Source organism: Pseudophryne corroboree, chromosome 6, assembly GCF_028390025.1.
Source record: "Pseudophryne corroboree isolate aPseCor3 chromosome 6, aPseCor3.hap2, whole genome shotgun sequence".
Taxonomy (NCBI): Eukaryota; Metazoa; Chordata; class Amphibia; order Anura; family Myobatrachidae; genus Pseudophryne; species Pseudophryne corroboree.
In genome coordinates this window covers 112,380,665-112,406,900 of record NC_086449.1, presented here as the reverse complement: position 1 = coordinate 112,406,900, position 26,236 = coordinate 112,380,665, and the positions used below count along the sequence as shown (strand labels likewise).

Here is a 26,236-nt window from a genome sequence, read left to right as displayed (position 1 = left end):
GCAGAAGCTGCAAGGATTCTGCGCTGGGCGGAGAATCATGTCGTAGCACTGTCAGCAGTGTTCATCCCGGGAGTGGACAACTGGGAAGCAGATTTCCTCAGCAGACACGACCTTCACCCGGGAGAGTGGGGACTTCATCCAGAAGTTTTCCACATGATTGTGAACCGTTGGGAAAAACCAAAGGTGGACATGATGGCGTCTCGCCTCAACAAAAAATTGGACAGGTATTGCGCCAGGTCAAGAGACCCTCAGGCAATAGCTGTGGACGCTCTGGTAACACCGTGGGTGTACCAGTCAGTGTATGTGTTCCCTCCTCTGCCTCTCATACCAAAGGTACTGAGAATTATACGGAAAAGAGGAGTAAGAACAATACTGGTAGCTCCGGACTGGCCAAGAAGAACTTGGTATCCGGAACTTCAAGAGATGCTCACGGAGGATCCGTGGCCTCTACCTCTAAGAAGGGATCTGCTTCAGCAGGGACCTTGTATGTTCCAAGACTTACCGCGGCTGCGTTTGACGGCATGGCGGTTGAACGCCGGATTCTAAAAGAGAAGGGCATTCCTGAGGAAGTTATTCCTACTTTAATTAAAGCCAGGAAAGAAGTGACCGCACAACATTATCACCGCATTTGGAGAAAATATGTTGCGTGGTGTGAGGCCAAGAAGGCTCCAACGGAAGAATTTCAATTGGGTCGATTCTTACATTTCCTGCAAGCAGGATTGTCTATGGGCCTCAAATTGGGGTCCATTAAAGTTCAAATTTCGGCCTTATCAATTTTCTTCCAGAAGGAATTGGCGTCAGTGCCTGAAGTACAAACTTTTGTCAAAGGTGTACTACATATACAACCCCCAATAGTGCCTCCAGTGGCACCGTGGGATTTGAACGTGGTTCTAAATTTTCTCAAATCTCATTGGTTTGAGCCTTTAAAATCGGTAGATTTAAAATACCTTACATGGAAGGTAACCATGCTGTTGGCCCTGGCTTCAGCCAGGAGAGTTTCGGAGTTGGCAGCTTTGTCATACAAAAGCCCATATCTGATATTCCATTCGGACAGGGCAGAATTGAGGACACGTCCTCAATTTCTCCCTAAGGTGGTTTCGGCATTTCACTTGAACCAGCCTATTGTGGTGCCTGCGGCTACTAGCGACTTGGAGGACTCCAAGTTACTGGACGTTGTCAGAGCATTAAAAATATATATTTCAAGGACAGCTGGAGTCAGAAAATCTGACTCGTTGTTTACATTGTATGCACCCAACAAGTTGGGTGCTCCTGCGTCTAAACAGACGATTGCACGTTGGATATGTAGTACAATCCAACTTGCACATTCTGTGGCAGGCCTGCCACAGCCTAAATCTGTAAAGGCCCATTCCACAAGGAAAGTGGGCTCATCCTGGGCGGCTGCCCGAGGAGTCTCGGCATTACAACTTTGCCGAGCAGCTACGTGGTCAGGGGAGAACACGTTTGTAAAATTTTACAAATTTGATACTCTGGCTAAAGAGGACCTGGAGTTCTCTCATTCGGTGCTGCAGAGTCATCCGCACTCTCCCGCCCGTTTGGGAGCTTTGGTATAATCCCCATGGTCCTGACGGAGTCCCAGCATCCACTAGGACGTTAGAGAAAATAAGAATTTACTTACCGATAATTCTATTTCTCATAGTCCGTAGTGGATGCTGGGCGCCCATCCCAAGTGCGGATTGTCTGCAATGCTTGTACATAGTTATTGTTACAAAAATCGGGTTATTACTGTTGTTGTGAGCCATCTGTTCAGAGGCTACTTCGTTTGTGTTATCATACTGTTAACTGGGTTCAGATCACAGGTTATACGGTGTGATTGGTGTGGCTGGTATGAGTCTTACCCGGGATTCAAGATCCTTCCTTATTGTGTACGCTCGTCCGGGCACAGTACCTAACTGAGGCTTGGAGGAGGGTCATAGGGGGAGGAGCCAGTACGCACCATGTGACCTAAAAGCTTTTTTAGATGTGCCCTGTCTCCTGCGGAGCCCGCTATTCCCCATGGTCCTGACGGAGTCCCAGCATCCACTACGGACTATGAGAAATAGAATTATCGGTAAGTAAATTCTTATTTTTTTGCAGCGCTGCGAACAGATAGTCGCCGCCTATGAGGGAGTGTATTTTAGCTTTGCAAGTGTGCGAACGCTTGTGCAGCCGAGCGGTACAAAAAAGTTTTGTGCAGTGTCTGAGTAGGTCTGAACTTACTCAGCCGCTGCGATCACTTCAGCCTGTCCGGTCCCAGAATTGACGTCAGACTCCCGCCCTGCAAACGCTTGGACACTCCTACGTTTTCCCAACCACTACCTGAAAACGCCTTCTTCCTGTCCATCTTTCGATTGGCTGTGCAAATGGATTCTTCATTAAATCCATCGCCCAGCACTGATCCACTTTGTACCCGTACGACGCGCCTGCTCATTGCGGTGCATACACATGTGCAGTAGTGACCTGATCGCAGCACAGCAAAAAATAGCTAGCGTGCGATCAGGTCGGAATGACCCCCTACATGTAGGCAAATAGTTGCTTACTCAGCCTGACATGGTTCTTGGGCTCAGAAACGGAGATATGTAGTTTTAGTTTAGTTTATTACCCCCAATAATTCCTAGGCACAGTGTGACTAGTAGCTTGTCTACAGTGTTGAGAGAAGTGGGCTGGCATTCCCTGCATCATTTAGAAATGTTGTAAGATGTACAGTAGTTGCATATCCATTTTTGCACAGCTTCATGATGAAGATTACTTAATATTCACGGCAAATCTTGGAATGATGGCTTTACACAGACAGAATAATCAATTAAAATAAATTGTGGAACAAATATGTGTTACTGTTGTTGGTGCCCAATTGGTTTGTCATTATTTTATTTTTGGTCTGGGTGTTTTAGTATTATTCATTCTGTATTCCAATTCTGTAAGAATTATTTTATTGTGTCCATGTATGTTTTACCTCCTTGACATACATTTGTGCTTTTAAGTTGTTAGAAATGGTGACCATATTTACAGAATGACTTCTATTTAAGTCACTTTTGAAGTCAGTTTAATAGAGTAACCTATTTGAGAGTTCATATAAGGGCCATATACTTTAGTATGTAAGCTCTCACGCACAGGGTCCTCAACCCTCATGTGCTTATCCGTCTCTTACTTAAACCATCTTCAACGGTACCAAATCCCGCGGTTTTCTTGCTACCCTGATTACTTATGTCAGTGTCGTCTGCTGATGTATCTATGTTTTATTTACCCTATACTTGTCCTATGTTGTCTTCAACTGTAAAGGTGCATACACACTGGGCGACATTGCCTAGTGTCTAGTGTGTCCCTCTCCCAGCCCAGGCTGCCTAACGTGGGCATACACACTGCGATATCGCACAGTGACGTCATGTGCGTCTGGGCTGTACATGGCAGCTTTGGACGATGAGTTCAGATTGAGCTGCATGCATGCCCGACACCGAGGGTCATTAACGACCCGCGGGGCCGCGCATCGGCCGTCGTCAGCAGCAGCATACACACTGGGCGATATAGTAAGCGATATCGCTCAGGAGGGTAAAAAAAGTGATATCGTTTACTATATCGTCTAGTGTGTACGAGTCGTAAGTCACTATTTTCTGTACTCTGTAATTGGGCGCTTGCGGATCCCTTGTGGATAATAAAATACTCTGTAGAAAGGGGTAGAGGGTGTTATGGTGGTAGGTTGCGGCAGGTAGTGTGGGCATGCAGTGGGCAGGAGATGCGCTGACAGGCGGTGGTAGTAGAGGAAGGTACAGAGTCATGTTTTGTATGTAAACTCATCCTGACCTCTGCACCTGGGTGGGGTTGATTTACACTTGAGGCCGACCGTAAATCTGCCATCCACTCTGACAGTGCTCCTAACCTATGCACAGAGCTGGAAATTTCCACCAACAAATCAGCCACTTGGTGGTGCTGCAGTGCCAGGATGGGCTCCTTTCCCATCATCTCCTTACATTAGAAATGTTTAGATATATATCTCATAATATAGTAATATAAAGATTATATCTATACATATAATAAAACTATAAAGGTTGTGTCTGTACATAGCAATTTGTGGGGGGAGAAATATACTTTGAGACTGTGGAGACTAAAAAATACTCAACATTTTTCTGTTCGTATCGGCATCACGCAAAAACTTACTATAGCTTAGTGACCTAGGAAGAAACTAAGTTACGTATGGTATCGATGTGACATCAGAGATAGGGGCAATTAAGGAAAAGCCGGACACTTGACACTCGGCGCGTGCAGAATGCAGGCTCCTCAAGTCAAACAATTTCTTTGTAAACAATATTTGCATTTTTTCCTTCAGGGTATAGCACACAAAGTTGCTTGGGGTTACTAACTCATGAGAAAACCACATGAAGCCGCTGGTCCTGAGATCTACGCCTGCAGCCCTGGGCGTTTTTCGGGGTGTGCAATATATATAATGGGGGGAGAAAAAGCATGCAGCACATTATCAAGGGACCCCATTTCACTGCAAGTCCTACTATCACCCAGATTTTTATTAGTCTTAGGGTGAACCGCTTGGTAATGTGATTGGCTTGGTGCCCAAAAATGATAAAGTTCCTCGATGAACGGGGTGTCAAACTGTAGGCAATTATAAAAACCATTTTTCATCATAGTTTAAGAAACCAGCGGGTTTATTCAAGTGACTACCATTTGGAGTGCCGTTCATCCGGGAACTTGTGTGTGTGGGAAGCATGGACGGTGTAATGCTTAGCATTACTTTATAACACCGCACTGAGTACATGGGTTCGATCCCCACGGTGGCACTGACCGTCTTGAGCTTATATACTCTCCCCATGCTTGCGTGGGTTTCCTCTGGGTACTCCGGTTTCTTCTCCCTATCCAAAAATATACTGGTAGGTTAATTGGCTCCCAACAACAATTAACTCTAGCGTGAATGTGTGTAGTGGTACATGTGGTAGGGAATATACTGTACGGGCAGATGTATTAAGCCTGGAGAAGTGATAAAGTGGAACTTGATAACGCCCCAGCCTGTCCGCTTTTAACTGTCATTTTTTTTCCCAAACCCAGCCTGTACCTTGACAGACAGGAGCTGATTGGCTGTTGTGTTATCTCCTTCCACTTTATCACTTCTCCAGGCTTAAAACATCTGCCCCATAGATTTTAAGGTCCACAGGGGCAGGGACTGATGTGAATGGACACATTAGAAAACCTGACCTTTGTTACCATCACACCAAGCCATATCTCTAAGCTCACAGATTCAGTATGTAATACCAGTGGCCGGGATGCCGGCTGTCAGTATACCAACAGCAACATCCCGGCCATCCAGGATGCTGGCAGCGGGGCGAGCGCTAGTAACCCCTTGTGGGCTTGCTGCGCTTGCCATGCTGCTGGCGCGGTGGCACGCTGCTCTCGCCGCAGGTTTTATTCTGTTGTGGTCACCCATAGAGGGAGAAAAGCCTGTGGAGCCAAGATTCCGGCGCCGACATTGTACCGCTGTGCGGGATTTCGGCATTTGCATTGTGATCGGTGGGATCTTCACCGCTTCCCAAGCTCCCAGGTGCCCAAACACCTGCAGTAGTTCTTGTGATGAGGTCAGAGCTGGATGAGGTAATAGGGCGGCAGAGCAAAGATTTGCAGAGGATGTGGAGTGAAGAGAAGGGTCACCCTCGTTGCAGCATTTTGGATGGATTGTAGTGCAGAAAGATGGGATGGGAAGGCCATATAGCAGGAGGTTTCAGTAGCCAAGGCAGGAGATGATGGAAGAGAATGCATAAAGGTTCTTGTAATGCCCTGAGTGGGGAAAAAAGAGGTGTATTATAGTAAGGTGTTGTAGGAGGATGCAACAAAACAGCGCAACGGGTGGGATGTGTGCATCTGTGGGTGGAGTCAAATATGGCACCAAGTCAGAAGGCATGGGGGACAGGGTGATGATGGTAACCATTGAGAAGCTAGAGGAGAGGTACAGTAATAGAGCTGGGGTGGGGAAGAGGAGCTCCATGCTTTAGCTAGTATTGGTACACCAGCAGATAAACAGTTGGGAACATGTGATGAGAGAATCACATGGTACGCTGTACACCACTGAGTGCCCCTTCTGCTAATCATATCTACCCACAAGCCCTATCAGAAGCAGATATCCGTGACTGTAGAGGAAAGTCTGTGTATGTCTTATTTATAACACGTTGCAGTATGAAAACTAGTACCATTTACTAATATTACTGATTGCTGTAAGATGGAGCCTGCCATTCATAAAGAATGATCACTAGTTTGCACTCCCTTAGTCTGGTTTTGGCTGTATACTGTACAAGACAAACTATCATCCCTTCTCCTGATTAGGCGCGGGCAACATGCCAATCTAGTGCCATGTACCGGAATATGGATTGGTAATGTGCGGAGTTTGTATATTCTCCCCGTACTTGTGTGGGTTTCCTGCGGGTACTCCGGTTTCCTCCCACAATCCAAAAATATACTGGTAGGTTAATTGGCTCCCAACTAAATTACCCCCTAGTGTGAATGTGTCTGTGTGTACATGCGATAGTGAAAATAGATTGTAAGCTCCACTGGGACAGGGACTGACGTGAATGGGCAAAATATTATCTGTAAAGCGCTACGGAATATGTGTGCGCTATATAAATAACTGGTAATAATAAATAACAATGTGATTTCAGTGGTAAAAGTAATTTCCGCACAGTCGTGCAGTTTAGTTCCAAACTTCTAGGCAAGTTTCACAGTAGAGTCGCATGTTGTTTGCACCCCTTTGAGTATGGGACACAGTGCAGAACCTCTGGTACACCTCTGCCAAAGAATACCCAGGTGTTTGGAGTCCTTTAAATAGCACATTATAGCCAATACTAACATGTAATTTGTCAGATGGATAAAAAACTCAAACGTGATGTGTGACATTTATTTGTGGGTGTTTAGAACACTGAAAAACCATACTATTTTCCTGTACCCCAAAATACTGCAGAGACTACTTTGCTGGAAAACACTCGCTGACGTCCATTTTTCCACCATTAATAAAATACGTGGAAACTACTCATCTGACGCCTTTTTGAGCAGGTCCAATACTTTGCTTACGAACACTGGCCGCCTTCTAATATGTCCTGCTATGGTGTTTGGCACTTTTGGGGGTTCAGGGTGATTTCTCCTTGTTTTCGTGCACTTCTCCCAGATCACACATTATATTATTAACATGTGATATTGCCACAATTTCCGGGATTGTCTGTATACAATTGAATTGTGATAAGTGCAGAAGCACGCTTCGTGGAAATGAGTTGCGATGTGTTCAGTATTTAAGTTGTGGATTTGCACTCCCACACTCCAGCTGAATTGAATCACCGCCTAGTCTTTCCCTCTGCTGTTATGCGTGCATCTCCTCCTGCTCCACCGTATTCACTCAGAGGAGACCTTATCACCAAGCTAGAGCATCACATGACCGGAGCATGGCCGGCACCTCTGATGAGTGACCCAGCCACTGTTGGTTCTGCTCACAGTCTAATAATGGTACAAACTCAGTGTCATGTATTCATTCCAGACTACCAATTATCAACTTACCCTGAGCAAAGGAGCCTAAAGCGGGGAAGACCCCAACATTTTGTGTGTAGATGTTGTATAATGGTTTTGGCACTCCAGGGTTTTTTGGGGGCTTATAATGTGGTTTGGAACCAAAAGAGAGAAACGTTGCCTACCATTTTTTCTGGAAGCTTCAGCCATAGCTCCCTGCCCTAAGCATCATTGGTTTGTTACGTTACGTCGGGCTGCAAACAATACATCCTAAAATATCACTAATTAGCTGCTTGTGTTGCTTACACACAGAGGTGGCAGCCATGGACTGGACCAGTACTCTCCAGAGTGCAGCCAGTCCACCCCTAATGCATCAGTGATGTTACTGGTTCCTGTCCAGCTGTTCAGGATGTATATTGTGTCTGCTCCCTGCACGGTATGTAGGTGACAATTTGATATTTAGTGTTTGCAGCCAGTGACCAGCCTTGTGATGCTGAATGCGTAAAGCTACAGAGGTTCTTACTGCAGCTTCTACAGAAAACTTCCTCTTTGGGGAGAAGATTGAGCTGCTAGTGGGGCAACACAGATCTGTGGCAGGCGCTGTGTGGTCTTATCCTCTACCTGGTCACCTGTGTAAAGAAAGGCTCATTGTGACATTCCCAAGGTCAGCGCGGGGTCTTGTGGGAAGTCTTCCTGACCTGAAGCCATTCCAGGAGATAAGGAATGTTTGATCTTTTGTAAAAGAAATGAATCTGGGCAGGCTATATTATTATTATTATTATTATTATTATTATTATTATTATTATTATTATTATTACCACCAGTTATTTATATAGCGCACACATATTCCACAGCGCTTTACAGAGAATATTTTGGCCATTCACATCAGTCCCTGCCCCAGTGGAGCTTTACAATCTATATTCCCTACCACATGTACACGCACACACATTCACACTAGGGTTAATATTGTTGGAAGCCAATTAACCTTCCAGTATATTTTTGGATTGTGGGAGGAAACCGGAGTACCCAGAGGAAACCCACGCAAGTACGGGGAGAATATACAAACTCCACACAGGGCCATGGTAGGAATCAAACCCGTGACCTCGGTGCTGTGAGGCAGTAATGCTAACCATTACACCATCCGTACTGCCCAATATATATGTATTTGGTAGTTATGAAGCACTCTATGTAACGTTCTGCAGCGACATAAATGGCTTAGAACAGTATTCAGGGCAAGGACACAAGCAAATCTGGTGCGAGGACAGACATGTGGTTATGTAGGAACAGGTTCTGCTTACCTTTTGGGACTGTGTTGCAATGCTAAGCCCTGCATTATCTCCAGCATCTTTGTAAATCACTAGTAAAATAGAGGATAACCTTCATGAGTACCCAGACGTTCTTAAAGAAAGCTTTTACATATGCCTGCGTATAGATAGATGCATGTAAGTGCTCCATGTTCCTGTGTGATGTGTGCATGCTGGCTGTAGGGTTCTCCCGTGCACTCTCGGCATTTATATGTGTGTGCGTGCATCATGTAGTGCCAGGCAGTGATGTGTGATAAGGATACAGCTGGCAGACTCTACTAAATTCAAGCATTGAGTGAGCTAGACTTTCTGTAACAGATTTGTGTTTCCTCCAGTCCTTGGTTTGTGGTTCTGTGAATGCAGGCCGCTCATTCTTTAAGATTTGCTGGTACATCTATCCTATCCTTCCTCCCCTCTTCTATACACCTGAGTCTTCCGGTATGCTCCACCCCACTAAACTTTATTCTGCAGTCCTGTTACCCTGCCGGGAAGTATCCTCCTGCCTTTTCTGTGCAGACGGGTCTCCTCTGGTGTGTCCATGTTTTCTGCACACACCTGGCACTGTTGGTTCGCTTAGCACACATCTCTCCCCACATCTGCCCATGAATACGGGCCTTACCTGTACACATCTGATTGTACTGGAGGGTCTCCCAACTTCCTGCACACACCTGGCCCTGCTTGTGCTTGCTAGCTTACTTACCTGTCCAGATGGTACTGGTGTGCCACTACCCCCTACTGCACACATCTGACACTGCTGGTACACCGCGGCATACTTACCTATACACATCTGATTGTACTGGTGTGCCACTACCCCCTACTGCACACATCTGACACTGCTGGTACACCTCGGCATACTTACCTATACACATCTGATTGTACTGGTGTGCCACTACCCCCTACTGCACACATCTGACACTGCTGGTACACCTCGGCATACTTACCTATACACATCTGATTGTACTGGTGTGCCACTACTCCCTACTGCACACATCTGACACTGCTGGTACACCTCGGCATACTTACCTATACACATCTGATTGTACTGGTGTGCCGCTACTCCCTACTGCACACATCTGACACTGCTGGTACACCTCGGCATACTTACCTATACACATCTGATTGTACTGGTGTGCCACTACCCCCTACTGCACACATCTGACACTGCTGGTACACCGCGGCATACTTACCTATACACATCTGATTGTACTGGTGTGCCACTACCCCCTACTGCACACATCTGACACTGCTGGTACACCTCGGCATACTTACCTATACACATCTGATTGTACTGGTGTGCCACTACCCCCTACTGCACACATCTGACACTGCTGGTACACCTCGGCATACTTACCTATACACATCTGATTGTACTGGTGTGCCACTACCCCCTACTGCACACATCTGACACTGCTGGTACACCTCGGCATACTTACCTATACACATCTGATTGTACTGGTGTGCCGCTCCCCTTCCTTACTGCACACATCTGATTCTACTACCACACCGCACACATGTAACTACTGCCACATCTAATAACACGTATGTCTTTTTCTACTGCCCATCCCACTCAACATACCATACATCTGATTCTGTTGCTCCAACACTACAAGTGTCTGATTTTGGTATACCCACCCACCCTTATCCATACACCTGTTATAAGATTTGTGCCCCTTTCTACCCACATGTGATTCAGTTAGTGCCAGCCATATAGCTCACATTTTATTTTATTAGTGCCCCTCCAATTGTACTGACTCCTCCATAACTGCGCACATCTGCTTTTGTTGTTGCTGGCCATATTGCTCTCATCTAATCCCCTGTTACCACCTCGTTTATTCATACACCTGTGATTCTAACTCTGCCCTCATTACTATATCTGATTCTGAGTCCCCCTGCCCACTCCTCTTATCCGCACACATCTCCTACTATTGAGGTCGCTGTGTTCCCATACTGTACCTGCTTTTGACAGCTGCCCCTCACCCTGTCTGCACATCTTGGCTCTGCTGGCACACTTGTACTATTGTCACTTTGATGCACCCACATTTATTTTATTTATATATATATATATATATATATATATATATATATATATATATATATATATATATATATATATATATATATATATATATATATATATATATATATTATCTCTTTTTTTTTTTTTTTTTTTACTTTGCCCTCCTCCCTGTTGAATACTTTTATGCACATCTGTTGTTGTGTTACCATATGGTATTTCTGGCTGATTCCATTTCCAAAGTTTTGAGTCTTTTAATGCACCTCACCTTTAGTACATTTAAGTCTCTACATGTCCTGCACATCTGTAGTCACTGCTGCTTTTTAATAAGTGACACTTTAATGTCAATCTGCTGCTGGACGTGCCTGTTGTCATTGTTTGTCATCTCCTTCATCTTTGACCATTCCTCTCTTTACCTTTCCTCCCAGCCGTGTCTCCTTCCAGCCTCTCACCTTCACTCACCACATTTTCTTCCAACTTTGCGCTCTCTCTCCCTCTCTCCCATGTCTTTCTTCTCTGCCCATACTCCTCCCCTTTGTTTTTTTTATCAAGACTCCCCCTCCACCCCCTGTCAACAAGAGAGACCTGCAGCCAGCTGATAAGACAGCAAGCACTCACTGCCTCTTTCCCTGATACTCTCTTAGCTCTCTCTTGCTGTGACAATCCCAACTGCATCTGTCTCTCCCTGTCCTGTCTTGTCTCCTTCTGCCTCACATGCTCCCGTATTGCTCACTTTGCCTTCCAGTCTCTTCATTGAAGAGTGCACTCCCTCCCTCGCTACCTCTCCCTAATTCTTAACATGCTCTCTCTCTCCCTGTCCTACCTTACCTGCAGTCTTTTTTTATATTGGCGTTCTGTCCCCCAACACTCTTTCTACCATGTCTGCTCCTTACTACCCCCTCTGTAGAACCCTCTTACTTATTACCTCCCTGTCCCAGCACATAGCTTCCTCACGAGTGTTCTACAGTTCATACTCACTCTACAAACCCTGCTACTGCCTCTGCCTTTCCTCCCTCTCCTTTGAATGTCAGCAGCTGAACTAGTCCCCTCTTGAGTTTTGGCCCCAGGATGTCGGCCCTGCAGAAGTTGGAGAACTTTGCCTCACGGGTCTTCAGCCGTGGCCCCCGCCGTCCAGCTCCGGGACGGGAGCCAGGGCCCCCCAACAGTCCTCCGGCGCCCAGCTTGCCTAGCAGCGTGCTGAGCTGGGATCGGGAGAGTGAGTTTGCGCGATGCCCTGCAGGGGTAGGGAGCAAGTGCGCTTTATCCTATGCTGGAGAACTTATTTAAAGAGACTGGAAGGTTTTTGCTTTAGGTAAAGGGTCTGGACAGAATGTTCTGCAAGAGGAACTCATAGGTATTGTGCAGTGCTTGGAATGTTCTGCGAATGTAAGTTTTAGTAGTGCATCGTTGTCATGGTCATTTATGATGGTCTGCAGGACTTTTGCTTTTAAACTTTATTCCTTTTCAATGTCGTACACGGCGCTGCCTTGTGTACAGACAGGAGCTGTATTGTCCTGGCAGGCACACAGTTATGCGATGCTCTGCATGCCTATCTTATCTCGCCCTCTTAAAGTTTGGTTGACATAGTTTTCAGCTTGAGCAATGCTCTGCAATCTGTTGTGTCACACTTCGCTCTGCAATGCTCTGTAGTTAATCTTTTATTGCAGCTTCCTGTATATTTCCGTGGTGTTTTTATCACAGTCTGCCATTGCTGCATGATACATGTCACGTTGTCACCCTATGTGCTGTGCCTGTGCCGCTGTATGCAGGACACACAGTTCACATGAACATGTTTCTTACCTGGTAAGCCGTCATGCTGCGAAACCCCACACACCCTGACACGAGATGGGTACAGCTGGCATAACCGGTTTGCCTGTGCCGCCGGCAGGTGTGGCTTCTGGCAACTGAGGGTGGGTTCATAGTTATGTAATTCAGCAGCTTAATATAGTGTTCCTATCTCGCTGCTCATTGTTCATCTGCCTGTCACAGCTGTGTGCTCAGTGCGTTCTCTATCCAGTGTGTGTATGAACATGCCGGGGAGCGCAGCTCTGCCTGTGTCACCTTGCAGGACCTTGTACGAGTAACATTACATATGGGAGATTTCTTATCGCCATGTACAGAGAAGCAGCAGTGAAGTCGCTCACTCGTGCTTTCTTTCCAAGTGAATGAGGTTTTCCAATCGACATTCCTTTCCCAATGAGCCACCATTCTTTATCGGTCTAGGTTTAAATCTAAAAAGAATAGGCTAAATCATGGGTCTTCAAACTGTGGCCCTCCAGCTGCTGTGAAACTGCACATCCCAGCATGCCCTGCCACAGTTTTGCTATTAAGGTATGATAAAACTGAGGCAAGGCATGCTGGGATTTGTAGTTCCACAGCAGCTGGAGGGCTGTAGGTTGAAGACCCTTGGTCTAAAAACAAATACAGTGTTTTTTCTGACGCACCAATCGCCTATTGCTCAGTAAGTCATGTTCATAGTACCTTACCGGCAGACTGTATGTTCTCTATTTCCCCACTGTTACTTGTAGTACACGCTCACATGTTACAGGGGATGCCGGTTTTCTAATTTTCCACAATGTTACTATGCCGTGCACATGTTACTGGCGGTGCAGCCTTTATTTCCCTGTTGCTGGTCGTACACGTGCATGTGTACCCACACTGTTACACAAAGTCCACGTTCATATGTTACCTGTGGTCTCTGTTTCTACATTGTTACAGGCCGTCCATGTTCATACGTTACTGATGTGGTAGGCTCTCTCTGTCTGGCATCTGTTACAGGCAATACACAGACATATGTTACCAGTGGTCTCTGTTTCTACAATGTTACAGGCCGTCCATGTTCATACGTTACTGATAATGTAGGCTCTCTCTGTCTGGCATCTGTTACAGGCAATACACGGACATATGTTACCAGTGGTCTCTGTTTCTACATTGTTACAGGCCGTCCATGTTCATACGTTACTGATGTGGTAGGCTCTCTCTGTCTGGCATCTGTTACAGGCAATACACGGACATATGTTACCAGTGGTCTCTGTTTCTACAATGTTACAGGCCGTCCATGTTCATACGTTACTGATAATGTAGGCTCTCTCTGTCTGGCATCTGTTACAGGCAATACACGGACATATGTTACCTGTGGTCTCTGTTTCTACATTGTTACAGGCCGTCCATGTTCATACGTTACTGATAATGTAGGCTCTCTCTGTCTGGCTTCTGTTACAGGCAATACACAGACATATGTTACCAGTGGTCTCTGTTTCTACAATGTTACAGGCCGTCCATGTTCATACGTTACTGATAATGTAGGCTCTCTCTGTCTGGCATCTGTTACAGGCAATACACAGACATATGTTACCAGTGGTCTCTGTTTCTACAATGTTACAGGCCGTCCATGTTCATACGTTACTGATAATGTAGGCTCTCTCTGTCTGGCATCTGTTACAGGCAATACACGGACATATGTTACCTGTGGTCTCTGTTTCTACATTGTTACAGGCCGTCCATGTTCATACGTTACTGATAATGTAGGCTCTCTCTGTCTGGCTTCTGTTACAGGCAATACACAGACATATGTTACCAGTGGTCTCTGTTTCTACAATGTTACAGGCCGTCCATGTTCATACGTTACTGATAATGTAGGCTCTCTCTGTCTGGCATCTGTTACAGGCAATACACGGACATATGTTACCAGTGGTCTCTGTTTCTACATTGTTACAGGCTGTCCATGTTCATACGTTACTGATAATGTAGGCTCTCTCTGTCTGGCATCTGTTACAGGCAATACACGGACATATGTTACCAGTGGTCTCTGTTTCTACATTGTTACAGGCCGTCCATGTTCATACGTTACTGATAATGTAGGCTCTCTCTGTCTGGCATCTGTTACAGGCAATACACAGACATATGTTACCAGTGGTCTCTGTTTCTACATTGTTACAGGCCGTCCATGTTCATACGTTACTGATAATGTAGGCTTTCTCTGTCTGGCATCTGTTACAGGCAATACACGGACATATGTTACCAGTGGTCTCTGTTTCTACATTGTTGCAGGCCGTCCATGTTCATACGTTACTGATGTGGTAGGCTCTCTCTGTCTGGCTTCTGTTACAGGCAATACACGGACATATGTTACCAGTGGTCTCTGTTTCTACATTGTTACAGGCCGTCCATGTTCATACGTTACTGATAATGTAGGCTCTCTCTGTCTGGCTTCTGTTACAGGCAATACACGGACATATGTTACCATTGGTCTCTGTTTCTACATTGTTACAGGCCGTCCATGTTCATACGTTACTGATAATGTAGGCTCTCTCTGTCTGGCATCTGTTACAGGCAATACACGGACATATGTTACCAGTGGTGTAGGTTCTGTTTCCCCAGTTCCAGGTAGCACATGTTCATAGGTTACTAGCAGGGCGGATGCTGTTTCTCTTCTCTTGCAGGCAATACATGTACATATGTAACTGATGGAACACTTGCTCTCTGTCCTGTGTGTTGCACTATGAACAAACATTCTCCCCCATTTAGTTGTTGCTAGAGCAGGTTTCTGGCACTTGCATTTCCAAACACGCATGTGAGGATTCCTCCCATCTTTGTCTTGTAATACAGGCGGTTTGGGTCAGTGAAAATGAGTCTCTGTATATAGAACTTGGCATCTGTAGGACTAGCAATGCTCGGCAAACAATCTCCTTACTGCTAGGGCCACATAGCAGTAGTGTCTGACAGGTAGAGCTTTAAGGGGGAGATTGATATTCTTGTTATCACTCATTACGAATGATAAATGGCGCTCCAGCCAATCAGCTCCTAACTCTCATGTTGGAGCTGATTGGCTGGTCACCATTTATCATTAATAATCGCTCGTTTAATCTACCCCTGTGTGTTTGTGTGCCCATGAAAGCTGTATGCAGTGGGTTCTGTTTGTATTCTGCATGCGCAGCTCTTACCCTGCTCTCTTCCCAGACTTTACTTTTATTTATTTTTTTATTTTTTGCAAATCTAATCTCTCTCACCTTTACAGTGAAAGAATTCCTGGCCAAAGCGAAGGAAGACTTCCTGAAAAAATGGGAGAACCCAGCACAGGTAATAATGCCCAGCATGTAATGTAGCACAGGAGATGATTTGCAGTGCAGAGTGTAGTAGCATGCTGCATGCATTGTAGGTAACGGTAGGCTGCGTGCAGAGTATATAGAGGTAGGTAGTACATACAGCAGGTGACTGCATGCAACAGTGTAGGTTATGGTAGGCTGTGTGCAGTGCAGATAGATGTAAGCACAGGGCGGCTCAGATAACTGTTGGCTGCAGGTGGTACTTGGCTGTGTGCAGCAGTTGTGTGCAGCGCAGGTAGTGGAAGGCAGTTAATAGTGGGATGCAGTGTGCAGCACACACAGTGGTAGGCTGCAGGTAGTAGTTGGCTGTGTGCAATGCAGGTAGTGGTTGGCTGCGTGCATCATAGCAGTGTGCAGCGCAGTTAGCTGTAGGTAGTAGTTTGCTGTGTGCAGCGCAGATGGCGGTAGGCTGCAGGTAGCGGTAGACAGTGTGCATTGCGGGTAGCTGTAAGCTGCAGGTAGTAGTTGGCTGTGTGCAGCGCAGTTAGCTGTAGGTAGTAGTTTGCTGTGTGCAGCGCAGATGGCGGTAGGCTGCAGGTAGCGGTAGACAGTGTGCATTGCGGGTAGCTGTAAGCTGCAGGTAGTAGTTGGCTGTGTGCAGCGCAGTTAGCTGTAGGTAGTAGTTGGCTGTGTGCAGCGCAGTTAGCTGTAGGTAGTAGTTGGCTGTGTGCAGCGCAGATAGCGGTAGGCTGCAGGTAGTAGTTGGCTGTGTGCAGCGCAGATGGCGGTAGGCTGCAGGTAGCGGTAGACAGTGTGCATTGCGGGTAGCTGTAGGCTGCAGGTAGTAGTTGGCTGTGTGCATCATAGCAGTGTGCAGCGCAGTTAGCTGTAGGCTGTAGGTAGTAGTTGGCTGTGTGCAGCGCAGATAGCGGTAGGCTGCAGGTAGTAGTTGGCTGTGTGCAGCGCAGATGGCGGTAGGCTGCAGGTAGTGGTAGACAGTGTGTATTGCGGGTAGCTGCAGGTAGTAGTTGGCTGTGTGCATCAGTAGCAGGTGTGCAGCGCAGGTAGTGGTTGGCTGCAGGTAGCGGTAGACAGTGTGCGTTGTGGGTAGCGGTAGGCTGCAGGTAGTAGTTGGCTGTGTGCATTGGTAGTGTGCAGCGCAGGTAGTGGTTGGCTGTGTGCATTGGTAGTGTGCAGCGCAGGTAGTGGTTGGCTGTGTGCATTGGTAGCAGTGTGCAGCGCAGCTAGCGATAGGCTGCAGGTAGTAGTTGGCTGCAGGTAGCGGTAGACAGTGTGCAGTGCAGGTAGCGGTAGGCTGCGTGCAGTGGTAGCAGTGTGCAGCGCAGGTAGCTGTACGCTGCATGCAGTGTTTGGATGGTCACCTTGGCTATCATTGCTTCTTAGAACACTGCTCATCTGGACCAGTTTGAGCGTATAAAGACTCTGGGTACAGGCTCATTCGGTCGAGTGATGCTCGTCAGACACAAGGAGAATGGCCATCACTATGCTATGAAGATCTTGGATAAGCAGAAGGTCAGGCCAATAATTTGACTGCAGAAATGTGTAACACTAGAATAAAAATATTTGAAAAATTATGAATAAATGAAGTCACTTCAGAATAATCTAACTCCACAAGACTGTGTTTTGCCTGATTATGTGGAATGAACCCAATATACTGTAGGTACCTTGCAGTACAGGCTGGAGGCTGGTGGGTGAATGCCCTCAGCGTAGGCATGCCAGTGTCTCCTGACAGAAAATTTATTGGGAGTTGGGGACTGACAGGTGGGGAGGGCTTTATGAGGCAATTACTGAACTTTGACACAATAATAATAATTCTCAATGTGCGATGAAATATGCAGGATGACCTAGTGACAGCTGCGTTATATCAGTGACAATAACTGCCTTGTATTCTACAATCCCACGTGTAATATTGCACTGTTACTGGCAATACTTTGTGTAGTACTAGGAATAATACTCTTGGTACTAGAAATACTCTGGCTGGTTCCAGGTGTAATACTGTGAAATTGGTGCCATAATCTGCTTTTGTTTATCAGGTGGTGAAGTTGAAGCAGATCGAGCACACTCTGAATGAGAAGCGCATCCTACAGGCTGTTAATTTCCCTTTCCTTGTGCGTCTGGAGTATTCATTCAAGGTGACTCATCTGGGATCATTATATGAGAAGCAATGACTGAAGTTGTAACAGTGAATTCTGCACTTTCTGTCCCCACCGCTCCTTGTAGCATCAGCCCACAGATAGCTCTCTGGTGTCTACTCTGTCATTCTGCCCTTTTCTTCCATCGTCCTAGTCGCGTCTGTACACCTATAGTTAGATATCTATCTTTATTACTGTCCACTTGTCACAAGTCCACCCCACTACTCACTGCTACCATCCTGTGGTCGCCAGTTTAGTCCACTATCTCCCGCCTTTATCTGTTATTACCAGATTTTATTTATTCTGCCTTTGTTGCTCGGGGAAGTACATCAGGCATTAGCTTGGGAGGAACAGTGTGCAGCAGTGTGTACACCATGAAGAGTAGCAACATCTGAAATACAAATAAAAATTAGATTGAAAGATAAAAATGTTGAAATAACCACAAAAATAAGTGATGTAGATTGTGAATCACCTTTGAGGGCAAAGAGAGAGGTGATGGTTTATGGTTGGGTTACAACAGGTGCTGACACTGATAATTGTGCGGATGCACATGGTGCATTATAACTAGTCTAACCCATTCCTAAATCCATCTCCTGCCTCTATCAGTTACTACCATATTATTAGTATATCCCTATATATGTTTCCTGCCTTGATCTAATATCACCAGTCTAAGCATTCATCTCCTGCCTATAATACCACCTTATTATTACCCGTCTGCTTTACCATCGCGATCCTCTGTCTACTCCCATCCTATATTATTACCAGTCTCCTCCATCACCTCCAGCCTCTGTCTACTCCCATCCTATATTATTACCAGTCTCCTCCATCACCTCCTGCCTCTGTCTACTCCCATCCTATATTATTACCAGTCTCCTCCATCACCTCCAGCCTCTGTCTACTCCCATCCTATATTATTACCAGTCTCCTCCATCACCTCCAGCCTCTGTCTACTCCCATCCTATATTATTACCAGTCTCCTCCATCACCTCCTGCCTCTGTCTACTCCCATCCTATATTATTACCAGTCTCCTTCATCACCTCCTGCCTCTGTCTACTCCCATCCTATATTATTACCAGTCTCCTCCATCACCTCCTGCCTCTGTCTACTCCCATCCTATATTATTACCAGTCTCCTCCATCACCTCCAGCCTCTGTCTACTCCCATCCTATATTATTACCAGTCTCCTCCATCACCTCCAGCCTCTGTCTACTCCCATCCTATATTATTACCAGTCTCCTCCATCACCTCCAGCCTCTGTCTACTCCCATCCTATATTACCAGTCTCCTCCATCACCTCCTGCCTCTGTCTACTCCCATCCTATATTATTACCAGTCTCCTCCATCACCTCCAGCCTCTGTCTACTCCCATCCTATATTATTACCAGTCTCCTCCATCACCTCCAGCCTCTGTCTACTCCCATCCTATATTATTACCAGTCTCCTCCATCACCTCCTGCCTCTGTCTACTCCCATCCTATATTATTACCAGTCTCCTCCATCACCTCCAGCCTCTGTCTACTCCCATCCTATATTATTACCAGTCTCCTCCATCACCTCCAGCCTCTGTCTACTCCCATCCTATATTATTACCAGTCTCCTCCATCACCTCCAGCCTCTGTCTACTCCCATCCTATATTACCAGTCTCCTCCATCACCTCCTGCCTCTGTCTACTCCCATCCTATATTATTACCAGTCTCCTCCATCACCTCCAGCCTCTGTCTACTCCCATCCTATATTATTACCAGTCTCCTCCATCACCTCCAGCCTCTGTCTACTCCCATCCTATATTATTACCAGTCTCCTCCATCACCTCCTGCCTCTGTCTACTCCCATCCTATATTATTACCAGTCTCCTCCATCACCTCCAGCCTCTGTCTACTCCCATCCTATATTATTACCAGTCTCCTCCATCACCTCCAGCCTCTGTCTACTCCCATCCTATATTTCTCTAACGTCCTAGTGGATGCTGGGAACTCCGTAAGGACCATGGGGAATAGCGGGCTCCGAAGGAGGCTGGGCACTCTAGAAAGATCTTAGACTACCTGGTGTGCACTGGCTCCTCCCACTATGACCCTCCTCCAAGCCTCAGTTAGATTTCGTGCCCGGCCGAGGTTGGATGCACACTAGGGGCTCTCCTGAGCTCTTAGAAAGTTTTAGTCTTAGAATTTGTTATTTTCAGTGAGACCTGCTGGCAACAGGCTCACTGCAGCGAGGGACTAAGGGGAGAAGAAGCGAACTCGCCTGCTTGCAGCCGGATTGGGCTTCTTAGGCTACTGGACACCATTAGCTCCAGAGGGATCGACCGCAGGCCCAGCCTTGATGTTCGGTCCCGGAGCCGCGCCGCCGTCCCCCTTACAGAGCCAGAAGCAAGAAGATGGTCCGGAAAATCGGCGGCATGAAGACTCTGTCTTCACCAAGGTAGCGCACAGCACTGCAGCTGTGCGCCATTGCTCCTCTCACACACTTCACACTCCGGTCACTGAGGGTGCAGGGCGCTGGGGGGGGCGCCCTGAGGCAGCAATAAAAACACCTTGGCTGGCTAAAATACCTCAATATATGGCCCCAGGGGCTATATATGAGGTAAATACCCCTGCCAGAATTCCATAAAAAACGGGAGAATAGGCCGCGAAAAAGGGGCGGAGCCTATCTCCTCAGCACACTGGCGCCATTTTTCCCTCACAGCTCGGCTGGAGGGAAGCTCCCTGGCTCTTCCCTGCAATTCTACAGTACAGTAAGAGGGAAAAGAGGGGGGGCATTAAAATTGGCACTGTATACAGTATATTATATAAAAGCTATTAGGGACATAACTCAGTTAGTCCCTGTATATATATAGAGCTCTGGTGTGTGCTGGCATACTCTTACTCTGTCCCCCCAAAGGGCTTTTGTGGGTCCTGTCCTCGTTTAGAGCATTCCCTGTGTGTCTGCGGTGTGTCGGTACGGCTGTGTCGACATGTTGAATGAGGAGGCTTATATGGTGACAGAACAGAGGCCGATATATGTGATGTCGCCCCCTGTGGGGCCGACACCAGAGTGGATGGATAGGTGAAAGGTATTAACCGACAGTGTCAACTCCTTACATAAAAGGGTGGATGACGTAACAGCTGTGGGACAGCCGGCTTCGCAGCCCGCGCCTGCCCAGGCGTCTCAAAGGCCATCAGGGGCTCAAAAACGCCCGCTCTCTCAGATGGCAGACACAGATGTCGACACGGAGTCTGACTCCAGTGTCGACAAGGTGGAGACATATACACAATCCACTAGGAACATCCGTGACGTGATCCCGGCAATAAAAATGTGTTATACATTTCTGACTTTAACCCAAGCACCTCTAAAAATGGGTTTTAGGTTTGGGGAGAAAAAACAGGCAGTGTTTTGTTCCCCCATCAGATGAATAAATGAAGTGTGTGAAAGCGTGGGTTCCCCCGTTAAGAAACTGGTAATTTATAAAAAGTTACTGATGGCGTACCCTTTCCCGCCAGGTGGATAAGTTACGCTGGGAGATATCCCCTAGGGTGGATAAGGCGCTCACACGTTTGTCAAAAAAAGGTGGCACTGCCGTCTTAGGATACGGCCACTTTAATAGGTACCTGTTGATAAAAAACAGGAGGCTATCCTGAAGTCTGTATTTACACACTCAGGTACTAGACTGAGACCTGCAGATAGTGCTGCTGCAGCGTGGTCGGTGACCCTGTCAAACAGGGATACTAGTTGGCAAACATAAAAACATATTAAAGACGTCGTCTTATATATGGGGGATGCACAGAGGGATATTTTGCCGGCTGGCATCCAAAATAAATGTAATGTCCATTCTGTCAGGAGGGTATTAGAGACCTGTCACTGGACAGGTGATGCTGACTTAAAAAGCGCATAGAGAGCCTTATAAGGGTGAGGAATTATTTGGGGATGGTCTCTGGGACCTCGTATCCACAGCAACTGCTGGGAAGAAATAATTTTACCTCAGGTTTCCTCACAGACAAAGGTACAGTCCTTTCGGCTTCAGAAAAGCAAGCGGGTCAAATGGCGCTTCCTTTCTGTACAGAGACAAGGGTAGAGGGAAAAAAGCTGCACCAGTCAGCCTGTTCCCAGAATCAAGATTCTTCCCCCGCCTCCTGTGAGGCCACACCATGACGCGGGTGCTCCACAGGTGTAGCCAGGTACGGTGGGGGGCCGTCTCAAAAATTTCAGCAATTAGTGGGCTCGCTCACAGGTGGATCCCTGTTTCTTTCAAGTAGTATTTCAGGGGTACAAGCTGGAATTCGAGATGTCTCCCCCCAGCCGTTTCCTAAAATATGCCTTGCTGACAACTCCCTCAGGCAGGGAGGCTGTGCTAGAGGCAATTAATAAGCGGTATTCCCAGCAGGTAATACTCAAGGTGCCCCTACTTCAACAAGGACGGGGTTACTATTCCACACGGGTTGGGGTACCGAAACCGCATGGTTCGGTGTGACCCATTTTATATTTAAAATCCTTGAACACAAAAATTCAAGTTCAAGATGGAATCGCTCAGGGCGGTTATTCCAAGCCTGGACGAGGGGGATTACATGGTATCCTGGGACATCAAGGATGCTTACCTGCATGTCCCCATTTACCATCCTCGCCAGGAGTACCTCAGATTTGTGGTACAGGATTACCATTACCAAGTCCAGACACTGCCGTTTGGACTGTACATGGCACCGAGGGTGTTTTATCAAGGTAATGGCCGAAATGTTGATACTCCTTCAAAAAAAGGGAGTTGTAATTATCCCGTACTTGGACAATCTCGTTATAAGGGCGAGGTCCAAGGAGCAGTTGGTAGTCGGGGTAGCACTATTTTGGAAAGTGCTACAACAGCATGGTTGGATTCTAAACAGTCCAAAGTCACAGCTGGTTCCTATGACACGTCTACTGTTCCTGGGGATGGTTCTGGACATAAACCAGAAATAGTGTTTCTCCCGGAGGAGAAAGCCAAGGAGTTGTCATCTCTAGTCAGAGACCTCCTGAAGCCAAAATAGGTAGCGGTGCATCATTGCACGCGAGTCCTGGGAAAAATGGTAGCTTCCTACGAAGCAATCCCATTAGGCAGGTTCCATACAAGAACTTTTCAGAGGGACCTGTTGGACAAGTGGTCCGGATCGCATCTTCCGATGCATAGGCTGATAACCCTGTCTCCAAGGACCAGGGTATCTCTACTGTGGTGGCTGCAGAGTGCCCATCTTCAAGAGGGCCGCAGGTTCGGCATACAGGACTAGGTCCTAGTGACCATGGATTCCAGCCTTTGAGGCTGGGAGGCAGTCACACAGGGAAGAAATTTCCAGGGACTTTGGTCAAGTCAGGTTATTTCCCTACACATAAATATTCTGGACCTGAGGGCCATTTACAATGCCCTGAGGCCGGCAAGGCCTCTGCTTCAAAACCAGCCGGTACTGATCCAATCAGACAACATCACGGCAGTCGCCCATGTAAACCAACAGGGCGGCACAAGAAGCAGGATGGCGATGGCAGAAGCCACAAGGATTCTCCGATAGGCGGAAAATCATGTGTTAGCACTGTCAGCAGTGTTCATTCCCGGAGTGGACAACTGGGAAGCAGATCTTCTCAACAGACACGACCTCCACCCGGGAGAATGGGGACTTCCTCCAGAAGTCTTCCAATAGGATTGTACACCATTGGGAAAGGCCACAGGTGGACATGATGGCGTCCCGCCTCAACAAAAAGCTATAAAAGATATTGCACCGGGTCAAGGGACCCTCAGGCGATAGCTATGGACGCTCTGGTAACACCGTGGGTGTACCAGTCGGTTTATGTGTTCTCCCCTCTGCCTCTCATACCAAAGGTACTGAGAATAATAAGAAGGCGAGGAGTAAGAACGATACTCGTGGATGGCCAAGAAGAGCTTGGTACCCAGAACTTCAAGAATTTATATCAGAGGACCCATGGCCTCTGCCACTCAGACAGGACCTGCGGCAGCAGGGGCCCTGTCTGTTCCAAGACTTACCGCGGCTGCGTTTGTCGGCATGGCGGTTGAACGCCGGATCCTGAAGGAAAAGGGCATTCCGGAGGAAGTCATTCCTACGCTTACTAAAGCCAGGAAAGAGGTTACAGCAACTCATTATCACCGCATATGGTGAAAATATGTTGCATGGTGTGAGGCCGAAAGGGCCCCAACAGAGGAATTTCAACTAGGTCGATTTCTGCATTTCCTGCAAGCAGGAGTGACTATGGGCCTTAAATTGGGTTCCATTAAGGTACAGATCTCGGCTCTGTCGATTTTCTTTCAAAAAGAACTAGCTTCAGTACCTGAAGTTCAGACATTTATAAAAGGAGTGCTGCAGAGTCAGCCCCCGTTTGTGCCTCCTGTGGCACCTTGGGATCTCAACGTGGTGTTGAGTTTCTTAAAATCACATTGGTTTGAACCACTAAAAACCGTGGATCTGAAATATCTCACGTGGAAGGTGGTTATGTTATTGGCCTTGGCTTCTGCCAGGCGAGTATCAAAGTTGGCGGCTTTGTCTTGTAAAAGCCCTTATTTGATTTTCCAAATGGATAGGGCAGAATTGAGGACTCGTCCCCAGTTTCTCCCAAAGGTGGTGTCAGCGTTTCACCTGAACCAGCCTATTGTGGTGCCTAGGCTACTAGGGACTTGGAGGACTCCAAGTTGCTAGACGTTGTCAGGGCACTGAAAATATGTTTCCAGAACGGCTAGAGTCAGAAAATCTGACTCGCTGTTTATCCTATATGCACCTAACAAGCTGGGTGCTCCTGCTTCTAAGCAGACTATTGCTCGTTGGATTTGTAGTACAATTCAGCTTGCACATACTGTGGCAGGCCTGCCACAGCCAAAATCTGTCAATGCCCATTCCACAAGGAAGGTGGGCTCATCTTGGGCGGCTGCCCGAGAGGTCTCGGCTTTACAACTTTGCCGAGCAGCTACTTGGTCAGGGGCAAACACGTTTGCAAAATTCTACAAATTTGATACCCTGGCTGAGGAGGACCTGGAGTTCTCTCATTCAGTGCTGCAGAGTCATCCGCACTCTCCCGCCCGTTTGGGAGCTTTGGTATAATCCCCATGGTCCTTACGGAGTTCCCAGCATCCACTAGGACGTTAGAGAAAATAAGAATTTACTCACCGGTAATTCTATTTCTCGTAGTCCGTAGTGGATGCTGGGCGCCCATCCCAAGTGCGGTTTATCTGCAATACTTGTACATAGTTATTGTTAACTAAATCGGGTTATTGTTGAGCCATCTGTTGAGAGGCTCTATTGTTTCATACTGTTAACTGTGTTTCATATCACGAGTTGTACGGTGTGATTGGTGTGGCTGGTATGAGTCTTACCCGGGATTCAAAATCCTTCCTTATTGTGTACGCTCGTCCGGGCACAGTACCTAACTGAGGCTTGGAGGAGGGTCATAGTGGGAGGAGCCAGTGCACACCAGGTAGTCTAAGATCTTTCTAGAGTGCCCAGCCTCCTTCGGAGCCCGCTATTCCCCATGGTCCTTACGGAGTTCCCAGCATCCACTACGGACTACGAGAAATAGAATTACCGGTGAGTAAATTCTTATTTATTACCAGTCTCCTCCATCACCTCCAGCCTCTGTCTACTCCCATCCTATATTATTACCAGTCTCCTCCATCACCTCCAGCCTCTGTCTACTCCCATCCTATATTATTACCAGTCTCCTCCATCACCTCCAGCCTCTGTCTACTCCCATCCTATATTACCAGTCTCCTCCATCACCTCCTGCCTCTGTCTACTCCCATCCTATATTATTACCAGTCTCCTCCATCACCTCCAGCCTCTGTCTACTCCCATCCTATATTATTACCAGTCTCCTCCATCACCTCCAGCCTCTGTCTACTCCCATCCTATATTATTACCAGTCTCCTCCATCACCTCCTGCCTCTGTCTACTCCCATCCTATATTATTACCAGTCTCCTCCATCACCTCCAGCCTCTGTCTACTCCCATCCTATATTACCAGTCTCCTCCATCACCTCCAGCCTCTGTCTACTCCCATCCTATATTATTACCAGTCTCCTCCATCACCTCCTGCCTCTGTCTACTCCCATCCTATATTATTACCAGTCTCCTCCATCATCTCCTGCCTCTGTCTACTCCCATCCTATATTAGTACCAGTCTTCTTCATCACCTCCTGCCTCTGTCTACTCCCATCCTATATTAGTACCAGTCTTCTTCATCACCTCCTGCCTCTGTCTACTAACACTGAACTAAAACATCCCTGGCATACTACTCTGTGCAAGCT

At 47.0% G+C, this 26,236-nt stretch overlaps 1 protein-coding gene and 1 long non-coding RNA gene across 4 annotated transcripts in view; one reads left to right on the top strand and one right to left on the bottom strand.

Moving 5' to 3' along the window:
* Positions 1-26,236, top strand: part of LOC134936590 (cAMP-dependent protein kinase catalytic subunit alpha) — a 107,889-nt gene that overhangs the window by 53,335 nt on the left and 28,318 nt on the right. For 2 of the 3 annotated variants that reach the window (XM_063931696.1, XM_063931695.1), the window contains exons 3-5: positions 15,815-15,876; positions 17,247-17,375; positions 17,897-17,995. In XM_063931696.1, the coding sequence (XP_063787766.1) occupies positions 15,815-15,876; positions 17,247-17,375; positions 17,897-17,995 (290 nt within the window). Of the gene's footprint in view, positions 1-11,421; positions 12,014-15,814; positions 15,877-17,246; positions 17,376-17,896; positions 17,996-26,236 lie in introns of those variants that run through there. The other variant, XM_063931694.1, reaches the window with a different exon arrangement.
* Positions 2,489-12,861, bottom strand: LOC134936591 (uncharacterized). The gene is made up of 3 exons (XR_010180521.1): positions 12,598-12,861; positions 8,778-8,836; positions 2,489-5,769 (listed from the first exon to the last, which is right to left on the bottom strand). It is a non-coding gene; the product is annotated as an uncharacterized LOC134936591 (long non-coding RNA).